The sequence below is a fragment of the Daphnia carinata genome, chromosome 2, assembly GCF_022539665.2.
Source record: "Daphnia carinata strain CSIRO-1 chromosome 2, CSIRO_AGI_Dcar_HiC_V3, whole genome shotgun sequence".
NCBI lineage: Eukaryota > Metazoa > Arthropoda > Branchiopoda > Diplostraca > Daphniidae > Daphnia > Daphnia carinata.
The window spans coordinates 5,705,314-5,720,729 of NC_081332.1; the positions used below are offsets into that span (position 1 = coordinate 5,705,314).

At 39.4% G+C, this 15,416-nt stretch overlaps 2 protein-coding genes across 2 annotated transcripts; both read right to left on the reverse strand.

Annotated features, from left to right (window-relative positions):
• Positions 1-1,359: 1,359 nt before the first annotated feature.
• On the reverse strand, positions 1,360-2,102 carry LOC130686873 (uncharacterized). Its single transcript, XM_059494170.1, has 4 exons — positions 1,989-2,102; positions 1,794-1,930; positions 1,540-1,723; positions 1,360-1,477 (listed from the first exon to the last, which is right to left on the reverse strand). Exons 1-3 carry the CDS (start codon positions 2,050-2,052, stop codon positions 1,568-1,570), a joined length of 357 nt encoding a protein of 118 aa, XP_059350153.1. The 5' UTR covers positions 2,053-2,102; the 3' UTR covers positions 1,360-1,477; positions 1,540-1,567.
• A 4,335-nt stretch (positions 2,103-6,437) lies between these two features.
• LOC130686851 (lysosomal alpha-mannosidase-like) lies at positions 6,438-11,576 on the reverse strand. Its single transcript, XM_057510018.2, has 19 exons — positions 11,395-11,576; positions 10,788-10,836; positions 10,640-10,693; positions 10,468-10,549; positions 10,177-10,362; positions 9,951-10,053; positions 9,782-9,881; positions 9,554-9,690; positions 9,354-9,487; positions 9,064-9,283; positions 8,778-8,980; positions 8,516-8,709; positions 8,350-8,435; positions 8,123-8,263; positions 7,829-8,057; positions 7,626-7,743; positions 7,019-7,532; positions 6,792-6,941; positions 6,438-6,728 (listed from the first exon to the last, which is right to left on the reverse strand). The coding sequence occupies exons 1-19, from the start codon at positions 11,521-11,523 to the stop codon at positions 6,516-6,518; spliced, it is 3,042 nt and encodes a 1,013-aa protein (XP_057366001.1). The 5' UTR covers positions 11,524-11,576; the 3' UTR covers positions 6,438-6,515.
• Between the last annotated feature and the right edge of the window lie 3,840 nt (positions 11,577-15,416).

Genomic DNA, 15,416 nt, shown 5'->3' on the forward strand with positions numbered 1-15,416 from the left:
AAGCCAACTTAAGATCATATGATTCATGGCTCATTGGTATAGCATCGGCGAGGTATGCCGAACATCCAGGGTTCAATCCCTGTATAATAATTGAATGCTTATAGATAAACGATAAACCAATGAAAACAATGCTTACCATCAAAGGTGGCATAGACAATAATGGTGAATTAAGCAAACTAAATAAAAAAATTAATAAATGTAATGAATGAACACAGCGAACACAGACAATGAAAGAAAAAATTTTGCAAAAAATATTTTCTAAAAAAATTTTATTGACAATTCTCCGCACATTAAAATTATTTTTGCAACTTTAAAAAGGCACAATAGCCCTTTCAAAAGTTGCCGTCAACCCAGGCAGGGGGAGACACTGCCTTGTTGACCCACCGGGGAGATTACCCGGTGATTGGCTAAGAGAAGCCGGAAGAAGAGCCGAAGATTTGGAACATTTTTACTGGAGCGATTAACCTTTAGTTCGGATTTGTGGGTAGCCACGTCGCCCTCCGTGAACACATCATCGGACTAAGCGGCACCCCACGTCCCCTTTCCGGCCAGAGCCCTCCAAACCTCGGTATATGTTATTTTTATATATACCGTACAGTAGGGGCATGACCCCCTACGGGCTTATTATGAGTCAAGGGGAAACGGGGCTTCAGAAAAGAAGGGAGCCCAGATATGCACTTCAATTTTTTTAATATCAAATACCGTCTGGGGAATCCGAATTAAGTATAGAAATGTCATGTCATCCATCCAATCAATACAATTTATTCAGTGTCTTGCCCCAACCAAGAATCTTTTCAGATCCAATGTTACTATTAACCTATATTGAGAAAAGAAAAACAACACCGTTAAACACATCAATTGTTGATCATGGAACTTACATGACTCATAGATTCAACTTCTGGTGGAAGCTTGGGAAAGGACATACAAATTGCAGATTAACTTCATTGTATAAGGCTCTTGAATGATAAACTAGCACCTGTAGAATGTTGCATTGTTGATAGTTGTGTTCCCAGTACATGAAAATCCTTTCCTATTGGATAAATTTTTTTTTTATATTAGACATGGTCGGCAAAAAGCAGGAGAAATGATTATTAATAAATTCAAAAAATTTTCAAGAAAATTTCTTTCATACCTAAAAAGTCCATGTATGATGTTCATCGCTGCAATGCCAACGAAATGAAACATCTTTAGGGCCATTTAAGTACCCAGCTTCACCAACACTCTGAATGTAAAGGACAAGTTGTTCTTTAGCAAGAGAAGCAGAATTATTTGAGGCTTCTAGCTGTGACAGAACTATAAAGGATTGCTGTTACAAAGGATTCATTCACACAAGATGGTACTTCTCATTAGACAATTTGCATACTCTATTACTTTACCTCATACCTTAATGGTGATGCATTTTCAGTGTTTTTCAACTGTAGGCTCACTCTTCCATCCTGTAACACTTCCAGACTTGACTTGATCCCCCACTAAAATTCTGTGAATGCAAAATAATAGCATTAAAAATACTTTTTCTATAGACAAAAAACCGAAAAGTACCTAATTCATGTTTTATGTTGAACTCGTGCTATTGCTGGGTTTCTGTACCACACCCATTTTCAGCCCAAATACAGTCCCACAATTGTTCACTTCCTTCGCTGCATGGACTTATTACTAACAATTCTTTTAGTGCAGCACTAACAGAATTTAACTTTAACACACTGTCAGGTGGTAGACTGAATAACTTAACAATAAAAAATTGTTTGTTAAAATTCTATACTTATTTTGAATTCTTATTTGAAAAGTTTAGGTACCTGACTGTGTTCGCCTAATGCCAATTCATCCTCATGTTCAGTTAGGGAAGAGTTTCGAAAAACCTTCACTGTTTGGAAACTGTTCCGTTCCAATTTGTTCTTTTCCCCTAGCTGAGCTTGTAGACTCAAAATTTGAGCTACAAAACACAAATGAATAAAAGCAAATAAATAGAATCATTATGTATTAGGCCTTACCATCCTTAGCTTTGCTGTTATCTAATATTTTGTGTTGTTCCAATAATTGGGCCTGCAGCTTCATAATTTGATCTAATAAACAATAATTAATACTTGAAAACCAATATAATAATGTTTATACTTACCATCCTTTTATTATTATCATTATCTTATCCATTTTTCAATTGTTCCTCCAGCCACGCGTTATTCTCCATCCACGCTACTGAGCTAACTGCGAATGGCATCCAATGGACTGAAATTGCCTACGCCAGTAATAACGAGTCTGAGCGGTAGATGGCTACGTGTCGGAAAAAAGTGCGATTTTTTTTTTTCCGACATTTTTTTTTTTTTTTTTTTTCTATGTAAAACGGATTGCCATCAGACTTGCCGCGCCGATCAATTTTCCGATCGCGATCTCCGATCCGATCAAACTGCGAAAGATCGGATCGGCGATCAAATTTTGCCGATCATTTTTAGCGATCATTTTTGTGCAGCATCTAACGGTAAAAATTTACACTGTTTCGCGAAAATAGCATTGACTGTCACAGCGACAGTCACTGGCGGCCATTGAGGGTGAACACTAAACAGTTTCCTTCAATTGGCATTCGCAAAAATAGCAGTGAAATAGAACCCTGCGTCTGAAAATCTACAGCTAGATGGCGAAGAGTTTGATCGCTAAAAACGATCGGATCGCGATCAATTTTTTGGAATCGCCGATCCGATCTCCGATCTTTTTCAAAAGATCGGATCGGCGATCAATTTTTGATCGCGATCGCGGCAAGTCTGGCTATGGGGCTACCCAAAAATCCGAATTAACAGTTAATCGCTCACGTAAAAGCTTGTCCGCAACCTTCGCTCTTCTTCCGGCTTCTCTTAACCACGCACCGGGTAATCTCCCCGGTGAGTCAACTGAGGTAGTGTCTCCCCCTACCTTGGTTGACAGCAACTTTGAAATCGGCTATTTTGCCCTTTCAAAGTTGCACGCCTTTAAATTGTGCCGAATATTGTCAATACAAATTCTTTAAAAAAAAATCTACAGATGTTGGGTATTTTTACTGTCGTACTGTTGCTCTGCACTGTTCACTAATGTGAACGTTTCCTTATTTATGTCGCAAGGTCATTTTATGGACGTATACGTTATATTTTAAATTTTTGCTGTTCCCAATCATGGGAGAATTCATCGTTATTAACATACATCATGTTTGACATTTTGAGTTACATATATTTATTTAGTTTCATTTTGACTCTTTAGGGGATTGAACCCTTAATTTCTAGCGTGCGATGCCGATGCTCAATCATAGACCCATGAGTCTTGGAAATTGGTTTACTTTTTTTTCATGTCTTTTGAAGGAAGCCTATTTGCACTTGTAATAATATTGTTGTGCGTCCCAACGCAATTTAATATCTCCGTCTCGGAATGTCACCTATAAATACGACAGAGTGATTCATTTTTTGTACAAAGAAATATTATCTTCAGTGGGAACCGTAACTCAATCATCTGGCACAGACGATCCAGGCGTGACTCGAACTCTTGACTTTCGTTTCCCGTAGTCAGACGCTCTACCTCAGAGCTATTAACATTACGAAATTTCCCGTAGCGTGCCAGTACGATACAGCGTAACGTAAAATAAGAAAAAGTCGGGATTATTTTTCAACCTGACTATACATCAGATGGCCGTGCATGATAAGGTTATAATAATAGCACGAGGTATATCTTCATGCTATGATCTATACTTATCAGGTATGCCTTCCCATTAGTGTGATATATAATGCTAGTAGTCTCTGTTAACGAAGTAGTGTTATAAGTATATATGCAGCTCGCGCGATCAACCAATAGTGAAATAGCAAAACAAACACGAAAAAAGCCGCCACCCCATTTCATTTATGATCAAAATGCTTAAAATGTTTGGAATATTAATGTTCATTTTTTACTTTTTGCCAAGTTGAAAAAAAAAATTACCGGAAGTGACTGGAAGTAGCTTATATCTCCAGAAATACTGGGCCTACAACAAAAAGAATATGATTTTCGTGATCCTCGTGAAATTTAAGGTGTGTCTGACCTATTTTGACCCTTTTTGGCGAAAAGTCCAACTTGGCCAAAATAGCGATTTTTCCTTAACTTAAGTTCAGGGAAATTTGCGATTTTTGACGATTTTCGGGTATTTTCTACTGACACATGGATTCAACCCCAAATTTCACGAGGATTACGAAAATGTGGTTCTCTTTTCATTCAGACCAACAGTTAGTGAGTTATCAGGCATTTTCAAACCGGAAGTTATACTGAAAATTAAAACTTTGAAAATTTAAAAAATGAACTATGTTCTCCTTTACAAGTTACACAAGATCTGCCTAGTTTCAAACGTGAACTATAGTAAATTAACATAACATGGACTTTCAAAGTTCTTAAAGTTCAGTTTTCTGGTACGACCTGTATACCACTTTAAAGCACTACCACACACATAATAATCGAAGCAAATGTTTCATAACCATCCCCTTAATTTGATAGCTATCAAAATTAAGGTGATAGTGGAACAGATATGGTTATTACCGGAAAAAGTAAACGGGAGATCCAATTCTTGCGGAATATTGATAGCAAATAGCACATCTTGTTAGAATTTCTTGAAAGTCCAACAAAAAAAATCTTCTGTTACAGACTGTGAATATTTTGTTGCATTGGGAAATGACTGCTATCATTTAGTTTTTGCATTAACATGCAGGCATGAACATCTGCATTTAAATCCATAAATAAGTTACAATTAATTCATAAAGTAATAAAATCATGCAACAAACCACGATATGTACAGAGTACACAACAGAACACATCTGTTACTTTTAAGTTCACTACTGGATTTGTTTACTAATAAAGCAGAATAAGATTAACATATTGCAAATGTAAAAGTAGTAATTAGTCATCTTAATAATCCTGAAAATTGGCTTTTGGTTGTAAAACACAAAAGCCATCAATTTTCACCAAAATATCATGCAAAGTTCTTCTTGTAACACTGGCTTTACCCAGAATTATACCACATGAGACCTGGTTTTCCAAAAGTATGTTAATATTACCTCATTGTAAGCCCAAGTGCAACGACTGACATTTCCTTTAGGTAACAAGCAGTGCAGTATTTGCACATGGATAATAGCGGTGGAGGTAAAAACAACAACAAAAAACAGAATTAACGATACCGTTCAGACGAGGGAAACTCAATTACACGCTGTCAACGTAAAAACAAAGTAAACAATGAGAATCACATGACAACAAAAAATAATAATAGTTCGATTTCAGACGCTAGAGACTGATGAATCTGCAGCGCCATCTAGTGGAAATGCAGTTTGGACAGGATTTAAAAATAAGCTCGGCAAAACAAGCCCGAATTGTCAACTTGACCAGTAGATGGCGATAAGCAGAAAAAAAAAGACCGACATTTTTTTTTTGCTAAAATGGTTTGCCATATTGCCATACAGTAAATCTTAATGTATTTAACGTAGGTACACTTTATATGGAAAAACTTGAGCTCTGGATGTTAAGCTCCGTAGATAGCGTTGTGTGCCTAATGCCAATACCCTTGATCATGAGGTGCATCTCATTTGCAGGTCTTGTGGTACCATCTATTACCAAAGCGTCGATTTAACAGACCGGTGGCCAGTTATAATATTGGAGCATACGGGCGATTGGTACAAACGCCATCTATTGAGCTTAACTGCGTAGTTCAAGATATTTTGGTAGGCGTTAATACCCCTGGCATACTTCGTGCTTTGGCCTTAAAAATAAATAGTCAGTTTATGAATCAGATAGACAAATTGTCTATTGATCTCCACAGTTAGGGAGCCTTTGGCAACTCATGGCAAAGTGTGTGGTAAGTCCCGTTGTTAAATATGATTAATCAAAAATATTATACATCCAAAATTTCTAATACAATTATAATCTTTTATTTCTCGCTTTGATAGCGATTACGTATTTAGAGTTCAGCCCAGATTACCTGAGACATTTACTACCTCACGGTACTAGCGCAACATCTGTAAAACAATTCCAATGAACATACATTTTACATGTCACGTTAATACCTGCCGGAATTCTGGTAGTCAATAGATTTTTCTTTAAAAACTTCCATTACCTGTTTTCAATAAAAACCATTTTCTTAGCAGAAAGCACATGGCCTTTTGTTTACAGGATCGCTTGGTATCCCATCTACCGGTGATAATAAACACTCGACAAATTTGAATCCAGGCTTCAGTGCTCGATAGTCCCGATTCAGGAAGCACAATTGGGTTAAAAATATGATACTACCTTTTATCGTTAATTCGGCTGATCGAAAAAAATCTGTCTAGGCGCCGCAACAAGCAAAACGACAAAACTTGCCTTCAACAATTAACCGTAGATTCCCCAAAAATCAGTCTTCAAGGCACGAGCTCCTATCAAAGTGCTCACGATAAGTCTTGTAGACTAAATCCCTACCTCGAAATAATGAAAGCACACAAGCGAACAATTTATTGAGAAAAAATTAAGTAAGAACCATTTTGACATTTCATCTTTCAATGTTGGCATCTACATTATTTATCCAACCTATTGTCACGAACGATGTTGACAATAAAGGTCCGTATCTCCATCGGTTGGAGCTCGACGTTAGGGAATTTTGTTGGTCGTTGTCCGTTATGCTGCCTTTCTGCCGAGTTCCACAAAAGACGCTGAGAATCTTTTCTAAATTGATTCCCTCCTAACATGGTCTCTTCAGCCGACGTGATGATAAAACCAGGGAACAGATTCTGTGAAATATGAATAAAAATAAAAAATAATCCGTTCACTTTCCAGTTTGAAATCGGAATTACATGAAGCGAAACGGTAACTGGAGCCGAGAGGATTTCATCCTCTTCAACATCGTAGATGTGCTCCAATCTAATGAGGTAATAGCCGTCTTGTCTCTTCTCCAATGTCAGTAGGTTCACGTTCTCGGGTAATGTCCTGCTGATTAGTTGTTGCTGGAGATAAAAACAAAAGAAACATAAATAAATATCCATCTGGAAGGTCATCGAAACACTAAGTAATCAGTGCATACCTGAGTCTTGTAGAGACTATTCCACTCAGCAAAGTGCAACTTTGTTGGGATAAAAGAGAGATGCGGTTGTTTGTAGAGTTGTTGCGCCAAAGGTCTGAACCTTTTGGCTGAACTGGGCCCGTCACTGAGGATCAGATAGTGTGTACCGCGGATGACTAGGCCGCGATGGAAAGCTGTCTCGTCTAGCGGCTCGTCGACGCCGAAAGAGTCGTCGTGGAGCAGCCGCCGATGAACCATCAATTCGATCAGTCCGCCGTCGAGGCTAGACCCTCCTTGAGACCGGTCGACGAGGACGGTAGCTTGGTGCTTTCCCAGTGGGTCTCGAATGAAAAGGTGAGAATTGATGGGGTAGTAATTACCCGAGACGGACTCTGTTGGCGTGTAGGTGTAGGACTCTCTAGCGTCTAGTTCGCGTTTCAATGTCTGACGACCGTTGGCGTCCGTGTAGAAAGTTCCGTCGCTTTTTAAGATAGTCGTCGTTACTCGGCTGATGACTTCCTTTCCAATTTTGTCGCTTTTTTTTCCCCCACGAAGAAAAGCATTCTTATTATTTTAAACTCAAGCCTAGTTTTAGGAAAATGTGGGCCATCCTTCAATTGCTACTCACCTTACCGGAATGGGCCCAATTACCCAGTCGAGTTCCACATGTTCCTGGCCATGGTAGATGCGAATGACTTGAGTCACCCAGGAATCGTAAAATTGGTGGATTTCCTGAACCAACGGTCCTGTTTGATTGGCCGTCATATAAATATTTATTTTTCTTGATGCTTGTTGTTTTTTTGTTTTTTTAATCCTAAAAATGTCACTCACCGGTGTATACTGCGGTGATTACAGCAGCGGCCATTGTATGCCTCATGGGGAACGCGTCTGTTCCATTCGGTCGGAAGATGTAGGCACCCGATGATCTCCTATCAGCTGACTCGTTATCGCCATTATATCCTGGATACCAAAGGAATTCTTGCTGGACAAAGAACTCCTTTCCGTTAACGGTTACCGAACTGAGAAGCCCCGTCGTACTGTCAACTCTAACTTTCATTTTCTGTGTGATGCAAAAGGAGATCAGTATAAAATTCTTTGATGACAATTGTTTTATGTAATCATCACGTCAGTGGAGATAATATAGTCTTGTCCAGGAATCAAACGTTGAAGCTTAGATTTGAACGATACGCGCTGACGGTTTTTGGCTATTTTTTCGACGTAGTAAGATTTCGAACCAATAGGTGGCAGCTTGGCAGCCAAAAATACCTTTTTCAGGTGAAAAAACAAAATTAGTTTGTTTTATTCTTCAAAAAAGTTTTGATCACGTTTTCATAGAATTCTTTTAGAATTACGAGTTCGTCTGTTGCTGCGCTTATTCGGCCCGGAATGGCATGAACTCCAGCTGCAATGGGGATAACTTGTGAATCCACCACATTACCTTAATTAGAAGAAAATTGTATACCCCAAAATGATGGCATCGCCAAAAATTCTGTTTGACTTTCAAAAATCATTTGATACCGTCAGGGTCAAGGACTTGGTAATACGCTCCGTTAGCTACCGGAATGCGAACGTATTTATCGACGTTGCTAGCCAGTGAATTGTAAATGTTGACTACAAATCTGCTGCTGTTCTCCGATACGTCACACTGACTGACATTGAGTTGGCAGTATTTGACGTCCGGCAATGGCTGGCCGCGGATGGGCAGTTGATTCCTAGACTCCGACGAAACATTAAAGCGTTAAACAGTTTCTTTGTTAAAGTTTTTTTTTTGAGATCTTACTGATAGAAAGAGGTCTGCGTTTTCTGACACTCGACCACGCCCTCGTGCAGTCGGCTCTGATAATCTTGAACAACGGCTTGCTTTTCCGTACCGCTGACAGCATCGTGATGCTGCACGATTCCCATCGCCCGCTTCATGACATTCAAGTCGCCTTTATTGGTAGCCTTGTTCCAGGACAAAGCCGAGTCCATTTGTTTGCAGGCCTTGAGAAAATAATGAAATTTAGACCGTGCATTTACAGAAGAAAGTCTAAAACGATTCATCTTCTGTTTTGTTAACGATATACCTGGAGGAGGTTGCTGGCCTGGCGGACCATGTATTTAAAAGCTGGGCGTGAAGTGAAGTAGCCCGTCCAGTAAGAATGGGCGTCGCTGCCGTAAGGAAAGAAATCGTCCGTTTTAAGCGGCCATGATTTCTTTAAATCGTTCAAAGCTTTGACGTAGCAGCTCGGCGTAGAATATAGCAAGTTAAATCGACTGCCGTTAGCTTGACGTTCGTTCGTATATCTGAAAATTCCGGACAGCAATTTAAACACATGAGTGGGGTGAACGTTTTCAGCTGATCACTTTATGTTACGTGATGAGCTTGTCCATGTTTTTGTACCAAACGTTGGCATCCTGGTACGTGAAATCGCCTCCCATCGTCAACAAAATATGGTCAGTAGCGTAGGCCTCTGACTGCTGTTGACAATATTTTAGGAAGTCTGTTACCTGGATCAGATAATTGCGAAATGAAGGTGTGGTCAGTTAAGATGCTTTTTTCTTGTAAACAAGTACCCGCTGATCGATGTTGTACTCCTTGGAATTTTTATTGTCAATAAGAGGCAAATCGCTGCATAATATGTCGAAACAGAAGCCAGGTGGAGGCTGATACAAATTGTAATTGACTGCTGTAAAGAGCCATCCAGTTTTACCTGTAATAACATAAGAAAATTTTAGTTTAGCATTACACTCAATTAGATTCTTTAAAAAAACGCTTGAAATCGTTAGATTTGTGTTTTTTACCAAGATTGCTGCTGGACCATACCATCTCCATAGTTTTGGAGGCCATGCGTTGCTTCTTATCTTCGTGATCCAAGCGACCGAAGAAGAGGCCGTCGTAACCCTGGGAAACGGTGATAGAAAAACACCTCAAAACGTTTCACTATAAATGCATCTCCTTTGTATGGGGTACCATTTGCGAGAATATAAAAGCCTGCTCTCTCGAATGACCAAAAGGATCGATTTGCCACGCGATGCGAGGACGCCCACATTCGCCGAACGTGTCGTTCAAAAAGCTATAAATTGTAGAGAAAACATCGTATAATAAAAAAAAAGGGGGAAATGAAACGTTTAGAAAATTATACGAATAGAATTAGCCGTTAAGATGACTGCAAGAAAGATTTTTATGTGACGGTTACTTTAATCCAAAAGACATTTGATCAATAATGTCGACGTAATGAGTTGTAGCTTCGTCGTTCATGCACCAACCGCCGTTAATGAACTCTAGTCGCCCTTGGGCCACCAAATCACGCACGGTGTCTCGTGTCGACTCGTTTTGCTCCTCCCACCATTGCCAGAAAAACGCCATTTCCACGTAGATGAATCTAAAAATGAAACACGGAATTAAAAATTGAAGAATTTCTGACCTCTTTCTCTTCTCGATTGCTTTTCAAGACACATCTTGGGGAGTGGCCAGAAGGTTATCGTACCTACGCTCTCGATTAGCCTGCAATTCTTCTATGACACTGTCCAGGATGTACTGGACGCCAGCTTTTTGAATACCGGTACGGGCTAAAGAAAGCAAAAAATTAAAAAAGCATTTTAAGTTCCCGCGTTGTGGTTATTTATGGTTGATTGGCTTTTTATAAAATCTCATCCTACATCCAAAGTAGTACTGGTCGACAGTCTTGAGCCAGCCGACATCATCGTGAGTGTCTACGAACAAAAAACGAATAAAGAAGGAGGGAAAAAAAAGGAGAAATATATATAATGGTTCACGTCTTGCATATAATTGTTAATTGTAATTTACGGGGCACTAGGTGGACGTTGATGAAGCCCGGTTTCGTTGCGTGGCAGCTCTGTGTGGATAATTTTCACGTTCATACAACAAAACAAAGAGAAAAAAAACGTTCAATATTTATTCACGTTAAAAAGAAACATGTGAGCTGTTTTCTAAATGAGCTGGCATTCATTGAAGATGCGTGAATAATCGTTAATAAAGCAACCTCTTTTTCATATTCTTCCGACTATTATATCTGTACACAAATCGTCGGCAACAAGAGGGTTAACTCTTTTGTAATGTATCCATGTACTTAGAGATGGAAACTTTCAGGGCAGTGCTCGACCCGCGCCCTTCTAAATGATGGTTATCTTTACAAAACGTGAATTATCCATCTTTTTTTTCCTTCCCTCAAAAGCTGTTGTTGCTGCTAGCTTTTGTCCAGTCAAAGAGAAAGTTTATCGTTAATTTTAACTAGAAATTTACTGTTGGCCTCAACGAGAAAGGCCCATAAACAATGCACATTCATTGAAACAAAAAGGCCGAGGGTGAGTGGGTGTTGTTGGGTAAACATGGACGTCACTTGTTACACGTCTACAACATAACTCACAATTTTTCTAACAGTTAAATTCTGTACCTGGTAACCACACGAGGACTTGACTGACGGCTTTGACGACCTACTCGATGACGGATGAATGATTCCAGACAGTAGAATGATGCATGCCAGCATGACGATTCGATCCATCTTTCTTCGTGTTGCCGCCATCTCTTTTCGCTTTCGTTACGAAAATGGCACTGACCACCACGATGCGATGTTGCCAACAGTGCTGACAAGTTCACCACCAAAATACTGACATGGATTTGTTCTTGTAATCTAATCATTAAAAACACATCCTCGCTGCAGGGCACATCTGAAAAATATAACGGAAAAGAAAAAAAGAAATAAGAACTTTGGTCGAAAAAGTCATTGGACTTTGATTGAGTGCGTTGCTTATTAGCTCTGTGTAGAAAATGGCCGCGTGTATATACACTGACATGTTGGTCATCATTTTTCTCTCTTCAATAGTCGAATGAGAAAACGAACGAGATAAAAAAAAATCGTTTAACGAAGCGGTTTGTTGGACCAGCTGATTGTCCGACACGGAAGTGGTGCCGCCGCCTTGTGCAACACTTACCCCGAGGCTATGCAAATACATTCAAGTCAAATTTGATTACTTCTTTTTTGAAAAAAAGGCAATCCTGCATCGCCATTGTTTTGTTTCAGAGTCCATCTTTCATTTTCTTTTAGAATTTCGTTCTTATTTTTGATCAGACATGAGAACAAGAATTCCAAGTCTACGTACTCTTCGACCCTACCGGATGGTCATCCGGGGCTCGTAAACAGTTCTCCCTTCAATTAAAAAAGCACCAAACAAAATTGGCAAGTTGCAACTAACCGGGTAAAAGCGTATTAGCAGACCCATTAATAAGACCGTCGTCTTTTTTTTCTGAAAGTCTTTGCTGCTGGTGGTGAAATCAGACAGCCGTCGTCTTCGCATTTCGAACGCTGCTGTTAAAAAAAGTTGTACGGAAAAAGGGGGGCATCAGCATTCGATGTTAATTGCATGGAAAAAAATATAAAAAAGGAGACCGGCTTGTCATTTTCTGAAAGCAAATCATTCGAAACACAACAGGAAAAAAAAAAAAAGTGTAGTGGAGGTGATGCCGATGACTTTAAACTTCTCTTGAAAGCGAGGACCTCCGAAAAAATTAAGGGGGGGGGGGGGCTTTGAGGGTGCTGAGGAGGGTCAAAAGTACATCTCTATAAAAACGTGTTTGTATCTACCAAAAAAGAGAGAGATGGTGGTGGTGGCGGTAAAAGAGAAAAAAAAACCCGAGTTGGGAAGGGCCGTGATGAAGATCAAAGAGAGCCGCTATTGAAACACACCGTCTTATTCTCTTCCTTTTTCTTGTGTGTGTGTTCCCCTCTCTCATCAAAAGAAGAGTGAATAAGTTGACTAGTGAAATGTTTTTAAAGGCATCGGTCGGGATAGGAAAAAAAAAAAAAGAAGACGAACCCGCCCTATTTGACGAGCCCGCGCCACATCTGTTGACCTGGTAATAGGGCGCCAAAAAGTAAAATAAAAAAAGGTTTCTATTTAAAAATTTTTTTATTCCAATCAACCTGTCATTTCAGAAGCACTTTCTTTCCCCAGCATTTTGCTAACAAAAAAGCCTCAATAATTTCGGCCATTACGATTTATTTACACTGGCGTTATAGGAGAAATCAGAAATGTTCCAAAATGCCCTTGTAGACTTGTGTGTTTGTTGTTTTTGGATTCCTCCCGGCCAGCCCTTGTTGTTTCTCCAACCACTAATGGAAAAAAGACTTCTTTTTTTTTTTTTTTTTCTTTCGGGGGAGGATATATCTTAAAAGAAGCAACGGGGGATGTTCAGCTTTTTTCTCACATGTACACACATTTTTTATTTATCCCGCGCCACTTGTAATGAGTTTCTTCTTTCTATTTAACCTCTCTCTCCCCATTCAGGGTGTTTTCTCATCTTGTGTAAACACGGCAGAGAAAAACGCGCACAGTCTGTGTGTGTGTGTGTACAAACAAACCACCACCACCAAAAACCACTCGAGGAGAACCGGGTCTTCTCCTACCACCACCACCCCTCATACCTTACACCTACACCCAAACACACATGTCACGCTGGCTGCTTGTTTGTTTCCCCCTCCGCACAGAATTTTTATTTTCAATATTCAAATATATTCGTATTTTATCATTTATTCATTATTAAGAAATTCAAAATAGTTGATTCACGAGTTTCTCTCCCACACTATTTTTCTTAACTGAGCCTCCCTTCTCTATTTGAGCCCTAGTTATTATAGTTGCACGGAGAGTGTAATTTTTTTTTTCTTTTTTTTTTTTGACCCCACTGACATAAAGTGTATGGCCCTTCACTTTAATTGTTTCCTGGAGCCTGCTCCGTTGTATTTAAATGTTTCCGTCAAGAACGCACTAGCGTTTTTTTCTTTGGACTTTGCCTTCTTTTTTTTAAAACAACTTTCCACAAGTGCACTCACCTGCAATTAGACGAACTAGCACCTCGTCGATCTTTATCTCTCGTCAAAAAAAAAAAAAAAAAAAAAGGGGGCCACTAAAGAAAAGAAAAAAAATTAAATAAAGCGGAATGGAAGAGAGTCCAGCATTTCGGGATCAGGAGGGACACCTGCCATACGGAAGCCGAGTAAGTGAAAGGCATAACTTTGTCGTCTTCATTTGCTATTTTTGAGGCAATGCCAATTAAAAAATGCAACAAGAGGCCAGGTATGAAACAACAGTTGGTCAACACATGTCGATGTCTCGGCACAGGTGCGCTGTTTTCACGCGAAATATACGAAATAGACAAAAGCGATAAGAGAAAAAAAAATGCTGTATTTTTATATACATATACACGAGAAATGAGACGAATAGCTTTCGAGACTGACGTGTACAACAAAAGGTATAGGAAAAAAAAAAGAAAAACGGCGGAAAGAGGACACAAACCATTCAAGGACGACGAGCCCAGGTTGCGCGGCAGATGGTGATTACCTGTAATGAAAGAGCACACTCCTTTTTGCTCATCGCGTCGACAACCTTTGAAAGAAGAAGAAGAACAAGAGAGACACGGGGCGAAATGGAAAGAAAAATAGAAACGATGGGAAATTGAAATGTGGGATGGTTTCGGTTTGTGAAGGATGTTGACCTATCACCTTTTTACCTTCGAGGAGGGGGGAAGACTATTACGCGGGTCGTCCTACGAAATGTCAATGTTGATAAGACAGTGGCGCCTACGTGCGCTCCAGTTGTTCGTATGCGCATCATCTACAAATAGGAAAACAGATTTAAAAAAAAAAAAAATAAATAATGCACAAGAAATACACTGGTATATAAGAAAGGGACGAATAGAACGAAGATGGCACCAACATGACTCGCCATCCCCCCCAATTTCTTGTGTTTCTATTCTGACCCTTTGATATGTTTTCTCAGTTTACAGCCTATGGACCTATGGCTGTGCTACATGTAGGTCTACTCAGAATTCGATATGTTGTTACACATTCAAATGGAAGTGACACTGATCTTCTCTTAATTAATCAAACATTCCTGACTATTAAAGAAGAGAGAGAGGGGGGGGGGGGACTAGTACGTTGAATGAAATAATTGTTTCAGGAAGGGCACATTTTGATGAAGACCCTGAAGGTATGAGAAACAATATACACAGAGGGAGAGTACACACTCACAACAACTTAAAAAAAAAAAAAAGGCTAATGATAGCGGATTATGACCATTTCCGGTGGATGGAAGAGGATATTAGTCGTATGTGCATTATAAAGAAACACAACATACAGTAGTCGCTTATAATAATCTTCTCCCCTGGACTTTATTTTTCCAATGAGCGGGGGGGGGGGTGTTTGCCACCTGGCTCCCCTGCTGACCCATCAGCTTTAATTGTGATCCAATCAGATTAAGTATATACAAGTTCGAAATAGCAAAAAGAAAATCTATTATAAAGCAAAAGTCCTTTTCAATCTAATTTCCCCCCTTTTTTTTTTTTTTTTTTTTTTTTTTTTTTTTTTGCTATTCTTCGTTTGCCCGTTTGCAAGAGACAGCTGGCCAAGACATCTCGATTTGT

Bases quoted from the DNA above. Each gene is read 5' to 3' on its own strand.
- LOC130686851 (XM_057510018.2), bottom strand. From the start codon at position 11,523: ATGGCGGCAACACGAAGAAAGATGGATCGAATCGTCATGCTGGCATGC. The intron at 10,837-11,394 runs GTACAGAATTTA...TTATCCACACAG, and splicing joins AGTCCTCGTGTGGTTACCAG to AGCTGCCACGCAACGAAACC. The intron at 8,436-8,515 runs GTATCAAATGAT...CTTCTAATTAAG, and splicing joins CCAAGTCCTTGACCCTGACG to GTAATGTGGTGGATTCACAA.
- LOC130686873 (XM_059494170.1), bottom strand. From the start codon at position 2,052: ATGAAGCTGCAGGCCCAATTATTGGAACAACACAAAATATTAGATAAC. The intron at 1,931-1,988 runs GTAAGGCCTAAT...TGTGTTTTGTAG, and splicing joins TAACAGCAAAGCTAAGGATG to CTCAAATTTTGAGTCTACAA. The intron at 1,724-1,793 runs GTACCTAAACTT...TTTATTGTTAAG, and splicing joins CATTAGGCGAACACAGTCAG to TTATTCAGTCTACCACCTGA.